The 18,220-nt window shown below is 34.6% G+C and overlaps 3 protein-coding genes across 6 annotated transcripts in view; 2 read left to right on the plus strand and 1 right to left on the minus strand.

The window, feature by feature from the left end:
• The first annotated feature begins 3,056 nt into the window (after window positions 1-3,056).
• On the plus strand, window positions 3,057-11,733 carry LOC105145483 (hypothetical protein). 2 transcript variants are annotated; one of them, XM_011055031.2, is made up of 10 exons: window positions 3,057-3,250; window positions 5,844-6,147; window positions 6,348-6,522; window positions 6,586-7,330; window positions 7,428-7,684; window positions 8,148-8,329; window positions 9,138-9,363; window positions 9,437-9,596; window positions 9,842-10,070; window positions 11,214-11,733. In XM_011055031.2, the coding sequence occupies exons 1-10, from the start codon at window positions 3,124-3,126 to the stop codon at window positions 11,494-11,496; spliced, it is 2,688 nt and encodes an 895-aa protein (XP_011053333.2). In that variant the 5' UTR covers window positions 3,057-3,123; the 3' UTR covers window positions 11,497-11,733. The 2 variants fall into 2 exon arrangements, with proteins under 2 accessions (XP_011053333.2, XP_087261986.1); XM_087405860.1 differs by lacking the exon at window positions 11,214-11,733 and having other exon boundaries at window positions 9,825-10,040.
• A 1,069-nt stretch (window positions 11,734-12,802) lies between these two features.
• Window positions 12,803-15,410, minus strand: HemK1 (HemK methyltransferase 1). Of its 3 annotated transcripts, none has more exons than XM_087405867.1 (6): window positions 15,152-15,410; window positions 14,298-14,564; window positions 13,969-14,057; window positions 13,662-13,884; window positions 13,318-13,574; window positions 12,803-13,244 (listed from the first exon to the last, which is right to left on the minus strand). In XM_087405867.1, exons 2-6 carry the CDS (start codon window positions 14,553-14,555, stop codon window positions 13,001-13,003), a joined length of 1,071 nt encoding a protein of 356 aa, XP_087261993.1. In that variant the 5' UTR covers window positions 14,556-14,564; window positions 15,152-15,410; the 3' UTR covers window positions 12,803-13,000. The 3 variants fall into 3 exon arrangements, with proteins under 3 accessions (XP_087261993.1, XP_087261992.1, XP_087261994.1); XM_087405866.1 differs by lacking the exon at window positions 15,152-15,410 and adding an exon at window positions 14,626-14,755; XM_087405868.1 differs by lacking the exon at window positions 15,152-15,410 and having other exon boundaries at window positions 13,662-13,875; window positions 14,298-14,745.
• A 6-nt stretch (window positions 15,411-15,416) lies between these two features.
• LOC105145487 (Myosin heavy chain-like) overlaps window positions 15,417-18,220 on the plus strand; it is a 53,343-nt gene continuing 50,539 nt past the window's right edge. The window contains exon 1 of the mRNA XM_011055039.2: window positions 15,417-15,659. The gene's annotated coding sequence lies outside the window, so the exon portion shown is untranslated. The remainder of the gene's footprint in view (window positions 15,660-18,220) is intronic.

Raw genomic sequence — 18,220 nt, forward strand, 5'->3', positions numbered from 1 at the left:
GAGGATAAAATAAAGGAAGGGAATAAAACATGCAAGAAAGACATTAAAAACGAAACAAAACATGCACGATATAAGAAAGTAAAGGAAAGAGTAATGTGTATATATTTAAGATAATATTTTTCAATAAAATATATTAAAGTAGCTTACATTAATAAAGAAATAAAGCAATGTTAGAATATATACAATTGTAAATTTATGGAATATAAATTTCTGTATCAATAATATACGCTCACTAGTGAACTCCAGCCTAAAGTATGACTGGTTCGCCATCGATTTAAGCTAACTTAAGAAAGATCTGTAAGGAGGAGCATTAAGACTCACCCGCAGCCCTGACATTTCGCTGATCGCATGAGGTCATGCGATTTAATTTGCATTATTCCTGTTAGTACCTTCATAGTTCCTGATTTTCACTTTCTCTTACACACGGTAATCCTCAATAAAAATAACCATGCGTAAATTTACTTCCGAAGTTTGCTTCCGAAGTCTATAATAAGATGCGACAATCAATATTTCGTAATAAAGAAGAAAATAAAACATTATATTTATAAATAATATTATAGCAAAAATTGCATTATATTAAAAAAGAAATATATATATCTATAAAAATAATTTTCCTTTATGTCAGAAAAATAACGCTAAAAATAATATAAATTTTATTGAATTATATCTTTTCTCTCTCTCTCTCTCTCTCTCTCTCTCTCTCTCTCTCTCTCTCTCATCAATATTTATTAAATTATAATTTCATAAATATTTGTGATCAAAATTGATTAATAAACCATATCAAACTCAAGAAGTATGAAGTTGTGTAACTTCGACAATTCGGTAATAGATTGCAGCACTGTGCAGCAACGTGTGGCTATTGGTGCGGCTGCTATGCCCAATATGGCGCCGAGCGATGACCAACTAACGGCGAAGGACAATTGGCGGGAAATCATTTTTACTAACTATCGCAGAGACTTATACGAGGTCCGCACGCAGTACGCCATGACAGAGAAAACGAAAGGAGGAAGAGCCGAAAAGAAAAACTAACTTCAGCGACGAACGTTCGCAGCGCCGCAACTAACTTGCAACGCCACAAATGTTATAGAAGCCTACGCAATGTAATTTTAATTTAATGTTGTGTTACGATAGAGCATTACTTTAAAATTACTCTTACAGTAATGCTAGTTATTATTTTAGATCACAATTGAAAGTAAATGTAAACTTGATGTTACGTATGCACATTTTATCGTATTTAATTAAATACTTATACATTCATTTGAGTTATGTAAATTACTTAATCATGAAAATATTTCTGAAATTGGTATATACTGTAGTAATTATCAACAATCATTTCTCTGTGAAAGATGAGATTAAAAAGTAATGCTATTCACTTGGTTAGTGGGTCTAGAGAGTTACGCTGTGAAATTGATATGTGTGCCGAGCTATTAATGAATAAAATACGAGTATCCTACTTTGCGTATCAATAACTTCTAAGCATCTCAGGTTGTATCATTATTCTGAATCATTTAAAATGAGAGTCATTATTGGTACCAAATGAATGTCAGAAATAATTGAATCGTGATTTAAATCCGCCTGGAGTACAAAAAAAAACAGAGTATAGGAAATAGTGGAATCATTAAACTGTAATAAGTGTCTATTATATGAGAGAACGGAAAAGCATTATTAATAGTGTGAAAACGAAAACTTTAGGCTAAGGATAGAGAAATACATAAATTACGATAAAATAATAAAGTTTAAATAAAAATAAAAATTTATATAGTTGTAAAAGAACTCTTTTATATCAAATTATATATGATCTCTCTTATATATAATTACGTTATAATGCTAAACAATAAATTGCAAAGTTGCAGCTGTGATCAAGAAATAAATGAATTAAAAATATTAGTAATGTTTAATGTTTAAATATCGAAAACAACAAACTGGTAAATAATAAAATAAAATAAAATAATATGTAAAATTACAATAATGAAGATAGCAGCCAAGCAAGTTTCGATGCTATGTGTGTGTGTTATTAAAAAAAAATAGTTTATTAGCATCTGTCTTCATTATTGTAATTTTATAAATTATTTGAGGTTTTTCTTATAATATTTTAATACACATAGGTGAGATAATGCATTACATACTAAATTCTTTCACATTTATTAGAATATGCTTTGGTTTTCATATCTTGTAATTTATTTAAAAAGTTTTGTAAATTATTAAGACTAAGAGTTTCTATTAGAATTAGAATTTGTGAATAGATTTTATAATTTGCTTCTTATAATTATGTTATATGTCTTTACATTTTATTATTATTATTAAAGATTAGTTAATTCCGTTTGAATTTTATTATTTTAACTTTATTGAAAATGATCCAATCAGGGTCGTATGTGCTAATGAACTGTTTGTTTTTAATAATTGTATAGCATCAAGTCTTTGCTTAGCTCGTAGTCCTATTTTCATTATTGTAATTTTATAAATTATTTAAACCTTTTTGTTATATTAAAATAATATATATTGAAGACTATGTTGTCGTTAAAAACGATAAATTTTGGGCACTAAAAATAAATGTTATAACAATAATTAACGCGTTTTCAAAAATGACTAAAAATTAAAATATCACCAAAAAACTTTTTTAAATCAATTTAATTTTATGTTTATTTTATTTTAAAATATCTTATTATAAGCATTAAAAACTTTATTATTCAAAATAACAAAAATAATCTTAGTCAAGATTTAATTTTAATTTATCGATTATCAAAAAGGAAACTTTGTAAACGAGACACATAAAGTAATTGTTAGTACACATGGATGACATAGCGACAGCAGATAAAAAGGATTACAGTCAAATTGGATTAAGATATAAACTCATAACTTTGTAGGAAATTAGTTACACATTAGTTACACATTAGTTACACATAAAAACGACAAGTACAAACAGATAAAAGAAGAAGAGTAAAATAATATATCTTAATTGTCAATGATTATTTTTTTCTTCAATTCTATCCACCTGTCGTGTTACATATCAGTTCTTTCACTCACGTAACCTCTGCGCAGGCTCTACTCTGCTCTAACACTCTCACTCATCCATGAACACCCCATAGTATTGTCAAATCAGTATAGCGGGGAGCGCTTAACGCGATGCTACTATGCAGTATACTGCGTGGAGCGCTATCCGCGTCTTTCGGTACCGTCGTGCAGATTGCAATTTTCTTACTGCAAAATTCCAATATCATAAGAGTGCTCGCGTCCATGCCACCAGGAGCCGGTTAGTGCGATGTATTTTTAAAGTAGTTCATGGACATATACAAAAATAGTGATACACATAAAGATATGAAAACATATCGTTTTACCTCTTCGAGTGTTTACTTTTGTAATTAGATTCGTATTGCGCTTGATTTTAGTTCTATTCAAACCTTTTTGTATTTATTTCCTCTTATCGATTATTTGTTCAGAACGCTACTACCCTTTTTAGTTTAATGCAGAATTATCTCACTAAAGAAATCGCTCCACTTAGCATTTTGAATTCTTTTACTGCTCTTATATCTTATTGAAATTATTATATAAATACGAATCCTACGCGAATAAGTTGCATATTTTTACCCCATAGTATCACGCGGTAAATTTTACGCGCGTACAGATAGGCGTGTGAATCAGCCAGGTCGCATATAAGTGGTTCTCCACGTGCTCGATCGATTCGAAACCTTTCTTTCACATCATTTGATACACGTGCACGTGAAAACACAAGCGATGTGCTGCGCGCTCCGTGATCTCATTTCCGCGCAGGGTGCATTCTTCCATGACCTTGTTATCAATGGGCTACCAACTCGTGTTACTCGAAATTGAACTAGTTGCCGACTAGACACCAGTCTAAGAGACAACTTAAGTAATTCAGCGCTCTTATGCAGGTGTATGCGCTACATAATCGATATTATTATCAGGGTGCTTATATATACGCGAATATGATGTTACTATTCTGATTTATTTTGCGGTAAGATGTACAATAAGTTGTGTCATAACTTATCGTTAGTAATATTTTTGTACATAAAATATGAGTATACCATAAAAATAAATTTTTCTTAAAAGTTGTGTCAGATGTAATATTTACTACTGATTATTTGATATCATGTATATGTCGTAGAAATGTCAGTGCACTTCACTATTCATAAATTTACGAGAATATCAACGAGAATGTAATGGAATGAGCAGTGCGATATTACGGGGGTTAATAGCGATCAATTCGACTCATTCTCACCATAGGAACTCCGTTTTCTATTGATTTAACACTACCATCACGTACTAAAAATACCTGAGGTATGCCGCGTGACTGTGAACTCTGCGTATATATGGAATGGTTGAATAAAGTTCATCAGCAGAAAAAGAAAAAGTTTATGTTAATGTAGCGTATACTATATTTACAATATATACAAAACCATTGCAGTCTCTCAATCACTGATAATTAGATGAATTTGAAGACAGGGATAAATCTCTCGCTCATAGATAAAAGCGAAACTGTAAATGATACATGGAACTTTAACAATATTTCCGTACCGGAAAGTCAAACGAAGCGTGAAACCAGGTCGTCGTAACAACGGGAAAAAAATTCCGCGAGCAGAATAGATCATGGACGCGTTCCACATAGTGTCATAATTGATCGATAATTCGAACGATGACCAGTTACAACATTTGAAACTGTCCAATATATCCAAAATCAATTTCGCTTTGAACGCGTGTTAAAACTTCTTACTTGTATAAAAAGTTGTTTAATATTTATATGACTATGATTATAGTTATTTTAATTATGGTTATTACTACTTAATAATAATAATTCTAACTATACGTTTAATTCTATCAACAAATAGTTATCATCGAAACGACTATATGAATTATAATAGAATTATATATACATATTATTATTACTATAAAAATACAATTACTATAATTTAAATAGAATTTATAATTATTTTTGTGACCAATCATATTTTATATGATTAATACTATAATTATATAAGTCATAAATATCAAAAACTTTTCTCTCAGTACAGTTATCAACTATTAACGTGAAATACAATAAATAAGAAACTTTCAGCTCAAGAGTACATTACTCCCCGGAATTCTTAGAATGACATAATAAACGACACACAACAGAAATTATATTTTTAATCCGTAATTCGAAAGAAAACAGTTTTACTCACGCATGTGAATGGTTTGTACAACTTTTATGATCTTCAATCACGTGATCGCGTGATAAGGAAGCTCAATTTAGTCCTCCGTCTTTATTGTCGCATTTATTATGATCGGCTCATCCTCAGCGATGTCGTGACATCGCCGATAAGTCGCATGATGGCCGGTCATTGGCCCCATCGACAAAGTATCTCCTGGAAAAGCTTCCGCGTACAAACATCCGTGTTTTCTTGCCCTTCTTATCTATTCTATTCTCGAAGAATATGAGTTTTTATCAATAAAATATAAGATTCTTTCACAATTTTATCATTTATAAAAATCAGTATTTATCGTAATTATAAAAATAAAAATTATTTATACTTTATGTAAGGTAAAACTGCGACAATAATTTAAGATTATTAATAAAAATCTTTTAGACCGTACATGTGAGAACACAATTAATACGAACTAGAAATTAAATGATCAATTAAGATTATTAAGTACACAATAGCTATAATATACGTTTCATTGAAGATATAGATAATGATATTTAAAACATAAACACAGACGAAGTAATTTTTGTAATTTTGATAATAAATATTTTATTATATTGTATGTACATTCGTATACTCATTTTTTAAATGTTATACACACGACAAAATCAAAAGCAAATACATCAACTTTTTGTTAATGTACAGAAGACGAGGTTATCGTGATCGAACATCTGCCGGGGAGGCGGGTGCATCTTCAGGATTTCTTTTGGACTGGTCTGGAAGACGCGCCGCCATGGGTGGATCCCAGTCAGGGTTTAACATATTACGAGACAAGAACAATCGTTCACACTGTCACAGTTTATACCCCGACCGATGAGAAAGACCCCATATCGTCTCATCGTCCCGATACTTACAATCCAGAATGCGTCACGTGCATAGAACCTACACCTAGGTTGGACGATGACGATCAAAGCATCGGAATTCTTATCGGAGATGATCCTGGACCAAAGTAAATTAATTATTAGAGAATAATATTTTTTTAATTGAAAAATAAAAAATCTTAAATGACAAAAAAATTTGATGAACGAATAAATATGATAATTATATGTTTGTTATATTAATTTAGTATATCGTTATAAGTATCACTATATAAATATTGCTTTGCGATATTGAGAAATAAAACAAAGAAAGATAAATTTGTGTTGACAGGTACTGGCTGTTAACAGTTCTTCGACCAGGTGAAGCTGTACCACCCAAAGTTGAGCTTCGATTGGCTCGTTTGTATCGAGCCGCGTTTTCCAGACAGCAGCAATGGCATCTTGGTGTGCTGATGGATCCACGATCGCGAAGAGACGCATTATTACGTGATTTTATTAACCGAAAGGTATAATATACGATTAGATGTTAATTTCTCTCATCATTACCTTATTCTTTTCAATATTCACAGAACATACAAAAACATTTTGAAACTTCATCTCAAGTAAAAGTCCCGCAAGAAGAAATTTCCGCAAATACAACTGAAGCTCAATTATTCGAATTAACAGTTGGTACCAGTGAAAGTTCTACGACTCACGCAAGAACTGAAACGAGCATTGGAAACTTAGTTGACGAGAAATACTTTTCGAATGTTTCGCAAGTCAAGTCCATGAGAATGATTGAAATTCCTAGACCAAAAAAGATGTTGTTGCCAGTATTTGACATTGACGCAACAAACGATTACGATAAATCTACAAAAGACGATTTCGCTTTGAAGAAGATCATAAAAACATTGAAAGAGGAAACAAAATCCTTTTCTACACAAAACAATGAATCTATAACTGTCGATCCAACACATCTTGTCCCCGATACAATTGACGATTCTAGCAAACAATTCCCGCCACAATCCATGCCAATTCCTTTATCTGATTCAAAACTAAATGCTGAAAGCATCTCCAAAAGCCGATCTAATGATAAGGAAGATGCGAGTACAAGCGTACGTTCGAGATTGCGTTTAGCGGACGGTTCGATTCCGGGAGTAGTAAAAGTCAGAATGCAGAATACGAGCGTTTTCGAAGGTGCGATGAGATTGATCTATTCAGTTCATCTCGATGATAAGCCTGTTCCTGCTGAAATGGCTGCAAGAGATATGGCGCTTCTTTCACCCCAAGAAGTCGCTCTGGAACTCGGTGCACCGGTAATTGTTCAAAGTGAACGTAAGTAAATAACAATCTCATCAGAAAGGATTTCGTAAAATTGTCATTACAAACATGTTACATTCTCACATATAAATTATGTTATTTTTTCTCGTAGCTTATCTGAAAGAGAGTAGACCTCTAGCTTTATCGAGAAGGAGAGATGCATGGCTATTAATTGGTGCCGCTGGCGCGGGTATCGTTTTGCTAATTTTCGTTCTCGTTGGTTTGATCTTGGCTGCCAAAAGAAAAAGAGCACACAGCGCTGTCGTTGCACCGCCGAATAAAAGTATTCTTAAAAAAGAACGCGAATACGCAACCGCGACGTCCGGTCTCGATAACACTGCATTCTCAACATCGGAAACAGAAATCAAGGTAGGTATGTGTAATATAGTTTCTATTTCTATTAATTAAATAAAAAAATCATTTTTCGAATTTTAAAATTGCGAGTTTTTGTACGAGTCAGCGTTAGCTTATATTTCTGTTATATTTTATGCAGAGCGTTATATTTTATTATGTAACAGAAACGGCCAAACGTACGTTTGCTAAATTGTATCGGAATTGAGAAAGCGGAATTTTTTGTAAAAGAATTCATAATTTTTAAAGTTCTTTCCTTGCGTGATATAAAGGTTATGGGGTACCATAGGGAAATAAGATGCATTAAAACCATTACGACACGCGAACAACCAACGAAACGACGTCGAAAATTAGAAGGAAAGATAATCCAGTTCTACGATGTCAGGACAATATCGATTCTAACAAAATATTGCTCTTACTCTGTCGAGCAAATTGTTACTTTTCGGATATCATTGTCTTTTCGACCCACCCTTGTTCGCAGACCGATGGTACCAGTCAGCGGCAAACTCCGCGGACTTTATCCCGAACTCCGATTACTCCTGACACGCCCGATAGTCTGGAATTAGGCATTCACGAAGTTTCCAGCGACGACGACGAAGAACCGAAGAAAACTCGTGGATCGGTTCTTTGGAGTACTCAAAAACACGCAGCAAAGAAAACAAGGTAGTCACCAAAATTCCTGACAACGTAGGGCAAATACGCCGCGCATTTACGTCGCAGAAGTTAGAAAAAATAGAAAGGGATAATTTTTCTGCAATTATCCTGTTACATGCTTTTATGTCATATTAGTATTGTGTTATGATTTCAGCTTCTTATTGTTAATATTAATGAAATTATTGCGAGTTGAATCGATATTTGTCACTGTAATAAGTAACGCTATAAATTATAATCTACATAAAATAATTATTATAGGGTGCCTAAAAGACTTAGTGGTTATTTCATGATATATAAGTGTAGAGAAATAGTAAAGCATATTGTATACAAAATACAAGTGCTTTATAGACATATTTTATAAGTTATTGTGTCATTTTACGTCTTATTTGTTATTTGTAAATTTTTCATGAGCTATATATACTCTCCCCCCTCTATAAGCCGTATATCCCACCTCTATGGGATATACTATATGGCAAAAATGCAAGGGTTTCAAAAAGTTCTTTTTTTAATACGAAAAATAAGTATTTCGGATTTCAAATATTTTTTCATAATAGTAGGCAGTGCAAAGTTTTTACTGATATAATTAGTTTACTTCAAAAGTAGTAAATGATACTTAATAAATTAAGTTTTTGTTAGGTATAGCGTATATATCGGAGTTACTCTAATTAGGGGCGACTTATCATTAATATGCTAAGCTACATGATCATATAAGAGAATTGATAATAATATAAAATCTAATTATATAAATTAATTATATAAGTAGTAAATAAAAGATAAAATATATACATACTATAATTGTTTAATGTATGAAATATAGAGCATCTCATGGGAAAATGATGAGAGCGAACGCAATGGACCGAGCTGAGTCACCGGATTCGTTAACCGATCATATAGAGACACTGGAGTCTTTAGAGAACGGTTATGCAAAACATAAAGAAGAATCTACTGCTTCGCCACGATCATATTTATCAATGCCATCGTGCAAGCAATTTCCTAGTATGCGTAGTGTAGAACCATTGTCAAGAGTGTTGGAACCAGTCATGGTAATTTTTGGAAAATGAACTAGATCGATATAAATCAGTTATATTTTTGTACTAATGATAAAATGTACTTTAGATTAGGCACTTAGACATCGATTCTCCAGAATTAGTGCGTCACAATAGAAGTGACAATATCGACGATACGTTTCTCACAAGAACATCGAGTGCCTCAAAGGATCCTGGAGCTGTAGGACCGATTGTTTGGAATCTTAGGAAACAGATATTTTCTACAGAAGGTAAACATATTTTACTTTTCCAACTGTTTAATATCAATATCTGTAATTTAAAAATGTTCTTCCAGCAACGTCAATATTTCTCTTCGCATCGATTACGAACGAATAAGTAATATCTTTCTACGAATTATTTTAATCTAAGATACAGTAAAGTTACCCCAACTCATTCGTTCGCAATCGATTACTGTAAGATGTAAGAAATATTTATTTCTTCACACAATCTCTCGAAAGATTCAACTTGTCTAAAGGTAATGGTACGTCCGAAACGGATGCCGATGGAGTGTACCATCTACCATCCGGACCCGTAGGCCGCGCCAGGAAGAGACTCCACGAGTTGCTCGAGGATTCCTTCAGCCTCTTCGGAAGCAGAGATGTCAAGATCAAAGAGCAGCGACCATCGCAACCGATCACAGTTGCACGTACAGCGGATACACTCGCGATACTTTCAGAAACCAGAGGCAAATCCGCCCACGTCAGGTATCCTTTTTTCTTCTTTTTTTCTTCTAACAAATAATTGCAGTTATAACGTCTAAAATCGCTATATTAATTATTAGTAACACTGAATACGTATATTTCTTTATTTTTAGAACCAATAAGAGATAAATGTCTTAAATGTAATCATTTACAGTGGAAAATTTTGCCATATATTTTATCATTATATATGGGGTGTCTAGTAATTACCGCGACATCTCTCGCAAACAAGTAGAGCAAGTAAAATTGAATAGAAAAGTTCTTTATCGTTTTTCTTAATAGTTAATAAAAAATTAATTAAGGATGGTCCATGAATCAGTGTGTCTAATGCAAACATGCCTCGACGGGAAGAAATTACATGGAAAGTACAATTTTATCGCAGAAATATTAAAAAATTTAGATGGACAGATCTAATAATAATTTTGATGGATCAATAAAGTAATGATAGAAAATTAAAGCATGATGAGCAATGATGCAAAAAGTTTTGATATTCTAGCAACTATAGCTTGAGCGTTCTACATAATTATTTTGATAATATCCAACGAAATTTATTTTTAAATCTGCATTTATCTAAATTGTTAGACTTTAACAAAAACCATTTTTTTGTAGTGTTACGCAACAATCATGAGGCCTGTTCATTCTAGCTAAACTTTTGCATCAATTCTTTCTTCCTTTTCTCTCTAGGAGGAAAGAAGACGAAAGATGAATTAGTACAAAAGTTCAGCCAAAAAGAACAGGCTTATGATTGCTACGCACACGGCAAGCCATAAGCCATTGGGGAAAATGGAAGAATGCAACCACAAATAATGCGTAATGCTGAACTATTTTTTGTCACGTAGATGCTTATTCGCGGACGCTTATTCGCAAGTTTTTATGAATTAATTATTCACTTATTAATTCCTCATTAATTATTAAGGAAATAGTAAAACGAGGATTTTTCTATTCGGTTTAAACTGTTTTATCTGCTCAAGAAAAATAATATCGTAATTACTAGGTATTTTATCTATATATACAATACTATTCTACTAATAATATATACTATATACTATTCTACTATATATATTTTATATATGTACACTATTTGTACATTAAATAAATTTAATAAATAATTAAATTAATTGAGTAGTAAAAAATTTTTTAACTCTACAGCCCAGTAACAACGCCAACGATGGAAATGAAGACGCGACCTCGTACATCATTGCCACGTAGAGGTCTGGATGAGGATATTCTAGAAACTGGACAAATCGAATCAATTAATTCTCGCGGTGCCTGGGGCTCAAGACCACTCAGCGCGGGTCCATTTCATAGACCAAACTTACCAGAAGTGGACACCAGGCGTATATTAACAGATAGCAGACTTTCACCAGAAGATCCTGCAGTACCTTTAATCGCATCAATCAAAAAAGAACTTGAAAAGTTCTCATCCCAGTAAAGTCCAGTAGCAAGTACAATAGGATGTATTTAGCTTAAATGTCCGTGAAGTGATATATTTAAGCGTAAGTCAAAAAACAATGTAAATATTCAATCAATCTTTTTCACAAAATTTTATAACTTGACGTCAAAGTTTTCCATTATATGAATTATAGCAAAACTGAACATTTTACACGTATTCATATTTACACGAAAGCATAAACATTATAGAAATGACAAATAAATAATATCATAGTTTTACTGTTGTAAATCAAAATCCTGTCACCGAATTTAATTTATTAATCAGTCACTGTATATATCATTACGTTAAACATAGAATGCATTTGCAAATTTAATGCAATACAATCATCGATAAAAAGATTTGACTGATTAAATTATAAAAAATATTAAAATAATACTGACTGATCCGTCAAACATAGAAATATGTACCTATATCAGTGACACAGATAAAGTATATGCAATAAATTTATATATCTGAGATACAGTAGTGTTTCGGCGTTATGCCAAGCGATACTGTCGTGATTACTTTATTACGCGAGCTGGCAAGTTGTGAGGGATCGAGATTATTGGATCTCAATAAGGGAATGAACCGATCGTTTATGCGGCTATGCAAATTTGTGGATATATCCTAAGGCAGCAGCACAGGCTATTGCATAACACAGAACGCATAAGCGAATCAACCAATCAGAATTCTTCCTTTTTTCTCATTTTATAGAAAAGAAAAATTTTGATTGGTTGATTCTCTAATGCACTGTATACAACGCATTATAGAAAAGTTTTAGCTACGGTCATAGTTATTTTGTCTGCGGTTGTCTGCGCTAATGCCTACTATATATTGGACGTGATGAACGACTTTTTATAAATGTGAATTTATCATCATTACTATTAATTATTATTTATGGAATTTTATATATAAATACATAGCAATGTCTAAGGTTTCTCAAGTTTGCAGCAGAGTTTGGCATATCAACGATATTAGTTAAAGTCTCGTTACAAATGCTTTGAAGCGTTTGATAGATTAATTAAAAGAAAAAAATGTTACAAACTGACCAATTAAAAAATGCTTCAAAGCGTTTGTAGCATCGCGTTGATCGTATCCAATTATCATTTAGATCAGATCTGTCAAATTTGAGCTCCGGAGCCAAAACGCAAAAAATGTCGATACGCAGAGTGACGCTTTTTACAGTCCCCGAGATCTTACTCACATTGAATTTTTTGCATCGATGGCTTTGCATTTTGGCTTCAGAGTTCAAATTGGACAGGCCTGATTTAGATCATGCTTGTTGGAAGACATAAATGAAAAAAACTTAGTTACAATTATTTTTATTCCTTCTATAATTTCAGAACTCATGTATTAATTATATTATAATGAAGCCACAAATATTATTAAATCAGATATTATTAAAAACTGATATACAATTTAATACATGTGTGCTATTTATTAAGATTATTTTCTAAAATAACTATATACAAAATAATACAAATAGCGTTCAAAAATCATTTCTTTAAATGACTTTCGATACTTCCACGAAACGATCATTATTACAAAAATCTTTGTACGTGTGTTTATAATGGAGTTTTAATTCAGGATACTTATTTGTAAAAAATTGTATGTATTCGGGATGAGTGGGGTCAACCTCTATAAAAAGACGTCCACCGGGTTTTAATCCTTTTGCAGCATATTTTAAGAGCGGCTTAATCACTTTCAATCCATCATCACCGCCATCCAACGCTCGGAGATCTTCATAACTACATAATACATATGTTATTAATTTTTTACGTATTTATAATTTGAAATTCACAATTGTATTTTGCACGTTACATTCTTATCTCAGGTTGTAATTCCGATATCTTCTTTGTTGGCACGTACGGCGGATTACTAATCACATAGTCAAACAGTTTTGAATTCAAACTCTTGCTATCACCAGCATCATATAAGTTACTCAAGGTTTCAATACTCGCATCTGACTTTAGAGTCGCATGTATTACTATAACTTGCTCCGATAAATCCAATTTGCTTCGATTTATCATCGTCAAATCGCAAGCGTGTAAATTCTCATCAATCGCTGTACATTTTATCTAAAAAAAAAATAAATATCATATTTTCAATTATAATTATCAGAGCCTGTTTCTAAAAAAATAGCTCAACAAAAATATTTCGCATACCTTTTTACAAGCGTGTGCGAGAGCAAGTGATATAGCACCTGAGCCGCAACCTATTTCTAAAATTTCACAACTATCAGCTTGTGACGAATTCAGTCTTTTCAACACAAAATCTACCAGTATCTCCGTTTCCGGGCGAGGAATAAAAATCGGTGGTACAAGTTTCACGGTAATGTCTCGAAAATCCCATTCGCCAATAATATACTGAACTGGCATCCTGCAAGGACTTGGTATTCATAAGCAAGCGCGAAAGACTTGGTGCAATAATCCAGTATGGTAAATTATAAGGTCTCTTTTAAGGGCCTCTTACCTAGATAAACGACATTCGCATAACGATTCTAATTTCTCAATCTGGCTCGCGTTGAGAGTATCATTTCTGACATTACAAATATCTATTATCTGCAAATAATAAGAGAATTAGAGCAGTTTTTATTTATTGATTTAGAGTTTAGCGACAGATCTTTAGGATCAAGTTTTAATATTTCTTTAAAATTTATTTGCAAAGATTATCTCCATTATACTGTCTTATATTCTCTAATGTACATCATAAATACTTTCTACTCACTAATACTTTCTAATTTGCTAAATAGCGTCGATCACAAAATGTCACAAATGAGAAAATAGCAAAATTGCGGATACCTTTTTAATCCCTATAATGTGCGCCACTATATGTTCTATGGATTCTACTGGTTCAGATACGCCTTCGTTCTCGAATCGGTGACTCCATTGATCGAGAACATTGCCGATCGTACATTCACGTGTGTTCGAAACAAACAAACGTTGCTCTGGATGTTTCAACGTCACATTAAGATTGTTATTCACCAAACATTGCAGGCAGGCGAATATAGCCGGTTTGTTGCGGATAGTACGTGTCCTCAAGATGTTATGACACAACATGATTAAACACTGCGAAATGTAAATGCAAGATCAATCGGTTAATGATAGGTAGATTCAATCAGTTACTGACTTTGGGCGATCAGCTGATAGGCCGTGAGAGAATTGGAGTTTGTATATGCATACATATATTTTAACTTACGCTATATGCATGTATATTATAAAGCTATGTACATACATATATGAAAACTGCTGCCAGCTGGCGGAATAGAGGTGCATTGAATATTTATCGACAAGAATCTAAAATGATATTGTAACAAAAATAAAAATAATTTAAAAGAACATTGAAGTAATTATTAGATGTCCTAAATAAATGGAAATTCAATCAAAATAATGCAAATCATTTTCCGCACACAAATATAGGTATAAAATAGTGTTTTTATAAAATAACGTTATTGATGTAAAACAATTCTATAGTTCTCCATATATCTTATATGTACCTCTTTTCTTGAAGTAAACTGCATTATGCTATTTACTTAATTATAGATATTGTCATCTTCATTTTTAGTTATTGTTAAATCATATTACTATATCCATTAAAGCTACGAGTAATCCAATTCTTTCCTTTATCAAGAGTCATCAGATGTGTAACCAACTACCTTGGTTCTCCAATCGACTGATGGTGAAATCACTCTCTATCTTTACAGAAACTCAGAAAGTGATAGCTAGACGCGAAGTCAAAGACCTGGCTCGCTTTAGAAGATGCCGCTAAAGCCGTGCTCCGCCGATGGATCGAAAGGTCTAAAAACCATACACGCATGCGCCGATGTTGGAGTAGCTATCTGGAAAAGAAGGGTGCTGGCTAACAGGCCGTTGTCTGGCCGAAGGCGCTGGCAGTCGCCACCGGCCCCGCTTCCAATTCATGACTGCCATGACAGTCCTCCCGTGTCGCAACGAGTACGAGACTGAGTCGTAGTAACGCCGTTTAAAGAACGCCGCTATTGACTTCTTCCCCCGACTGATGCACGTACTCGCGTTGCAGCGCGTTGCACCGCGAGGAGGTCAACCGAGATTTGACCTCGGCTGGACCGTCACGGTGCTGGTGTCGCAGCAAACTAGCTCTCGCGCCTCATCTATCAGTTCGTTTGCCAGGCGAAGTCTACCTGGGTACGTTGACCATCTCGGACCGAGAATCTCGTACGATCGTAGAGCGAGCGCGCGTCGTAGTGGCTCGTGCGAATGGCGGGTGTTGTACAGAGGCGATGCCATTGATGTGACGCGTGTCTCGTGCCGCACGCATCGCGCACGGCTAATCCGCTCGCTGTCAGTTTCGGAGCCCGGAGCCCGGAGCCCGTGTAGGATATACGCGTTAAACAACATACAAAGCAGCCACGCTTCCGTTCTCCACCTGGGTTCGATCGATCGATGTGGCCTATCGAACCCCCCGTAGGTAGGGCGCCTTCGCTGATTAGAATCAGACTAGCTTGAGAAGGCGAGAGCACCGCACGCGCTAGTATTGCTAGTAAACGAAGTGCAAAGCGTAGCGAGGATGCGGCATCGATCGCGAGGCGGTCGAGACATTCCTAGCGGCTCGCTGAAAAGGTTGCATGCTTCGAAAGATTCGCCAGTATATTCTTATATACGTAGCTTCTATCAAAGGTTTCTCGGCGAAGAGCCGTTAAGATATATTGGATATTTATGATGATACAGATTATAGTGATATGATTGAGATCTTTTAAATAAATTCCCGTTGGAAAGGTCCAAATCTTTTTCTCTTTTCACTTTGCTGCTAAGCAAAGACAGTAAAGCTTTCTTTGCGCTTTGCAGCGAACTCGGTTTACGTATACGCGAATCGGAGCAAATCGGGGCATCGATCGCCGTCGGAATTTTCGGAGCGGTTTGCCGAGGCGACACATCGCGTGCTTCGAAAAATTCGCCGGCTTCGAGTAATCGATCGGCACGCCTGTAGATTCGCCGGCGTAGCCCGACGGGATTTTCCGAGCCGCCCTTGAACTGTGAGAAACGCGGAATAAGGTGTGGTGAAAATCGAACGTGCGTCGTTATATATATCGCGAATAGCGCAGGTATTGTGAACGTCACGCGTGAGAATAGACGTACATAATATTATACATTACATCCTTCATACAGATATTTTTTTTTTTATCACAGATCTGTCATTCACTTCCTCGCAAGCGTGATAGTTCAATGATGTAAGATCAACGTTTGCGTAATGCACTTCCGCGTCGGCCCGATTACATTTAAATTATTTTCTCTCCGACGGTTTATGCACCATGCACGAGAAACTATATGAACGTACAATTAAAATCTCTAGAATGCGGTTTCATTAGCAGCGGTTAATTGTCGCCTTTCTAATTTTCTATACTCCCGTAGATCTTCAGGCCGCGGTTTTGATGGCTTCTTAATTGTCTTTCGCGAGACTATGTAAGTAAACGAGTAACGAGGGTGCAAATGATGTGCTAGATTGCGTCTCGCTGTTACATTTGGAAAAAAATTGCAGCCTTCCGTAATTGAACCCCAAATCAAACGGCTGATCGTTTCCTCGTCAGTTCAATTTTCACGCAATAAAGAACGCGCGTGTCGATAATCGTTGAAGTAATCGGTTCGATAATACACAGCTTAGGCAACTTTCTTTATTTCTGCTGACTATGCGGCTGCATCACGCGATGAGAACGCGAGGGGAGCGCATTCGCGCGTTTCGCGCGAGCTCGGTGTGCCTCTGGAAAGAAAAAGGATAAAAAAAAAAAACCCTCTTCGCTTCGCGGTGAGTCGACCGAACGCGTGCACCGAACAACGGTTTGCGTTTATCGTTGCTTCTTTGCCCGTGCTAGCTGTCGCTCCGTTTCCGCATACCTCGCGGTATCAAATCATATCCCGGAAGAAATATCCGGCCATGAAGAAGCGTTTCGGTTCACGCCCTTGCGTACGCGCGCACCATATCCGAGCGATTTTGGACCTCCAAGTCCAAAATTGATGTTAATCGGAGGAATCAGACGTCGCGTCGAAGAGATCCCGGAAGTGTGCCCATCTATAAATTTAGTCGCTTTATTCTGTGTGTCGAGCGCGGAAGTGAACGTTGTACCGCGCAATTCCAGTTTCAATCTCAATCGCGATCGATCGAACTGCACTGGGACTTTCTGTAACTTTTAACGACAGTGTCGATATCATTATATTATCGTAGAGTAAATATCATATATAAAAAAAATGCTACAATAGTATCGGATATGGTTATATTTGTCTTTGTGAAGTTTTTTTACTTGTACCATATAATGTCTGCATATACAATATACAATGATAATATAATGATGTGGTAATACTTTAAGAGTTATACGAGGCATTTCACATTAAACTAGCGTATGCCGAATCGCATCGTCACACAGCAGAATTTTTTAAATATACAATCTATTCGACTTCCATTTTGAAATTTTCAGGATTAGTTTATAATTGAAGTGGGAATATGATATTTTTATCAAATTTTAAATTGGTGAGTTGATGATGAAAGATATTAATAAAAATTATAAACAAATGGAAATGATTTATTTACTTGAAAATGATAAAGTAAAAATAACCTATCCATAGAATTTAAGATCTTTGAAATCGGTCTCTTGCATTTTTTTTTGTACGATTATTGGTTTCGACGAAATAATAATTTGAATGTTCGCATAAGCGACGTTTTTTTTATGAATTTCTACAACTTACAAGCTTGCAAC

The sequence above is a fragment of the Acromyrmex echinatior genome, chromosome 4 (assembly GCF_024713525.1).
Source record: "Acromyrmex echinatior isolate Ae372 chromosome 4, ASM2471352v2, whole genome shotgun sequence".
Lineage (NCBI taxonomy): Eukaryota > Metazoa > Arthropoda > Insecta > Hymenoptera > Formicidae > Acromyrmex > Acromyrmex echinatior.

Bases quoted from the DNA above. Each gene is read 5' to 3' on its own strand.
- LOC105145483 (XM_011055031.2), top strand. From the start codon at position 3,124: ATGCTACTATGCAGTATACTGCGTGGAGCGCTATCCGCGTCTTTCGGT. The intron at 7,331-7,427 runs GTAAGTAAATAA...TTTTTCTCGTAG, and splicing joins GGTAATTGTTCAAAGTGAAC to CTTATCTGAAAGAGAGTAGA. The intron at 7,685-8,147 runs GTAGGTATGTGT...CCTTGTTCGCAG, and splicing joins CATCGGAAACAGAAATCAAG to ACCGATGGTACCAGTCAGCG.
- HemK1 (XM_087405867.1), bottom strand. From the start codon at position 14,555: ATGTTGTGTCATAACATCTTGAGGACACGTACTATCCGCAACAAACCG. The intron at 14,058-14,297 runs GTATCCGCAATT...TATTATTTGCAG, and splicing joins ACATTATAGGGATTAAAAAG to ATAATAGATATTTGTAATGT. The intron at 13,885-13,968 runs GTAAGAGGCCCT...ATGAATACCAAG, and splicing joins TGCGAATGTCGTTTATCTAG to TCCTTGCAGGATGCCAGTTC.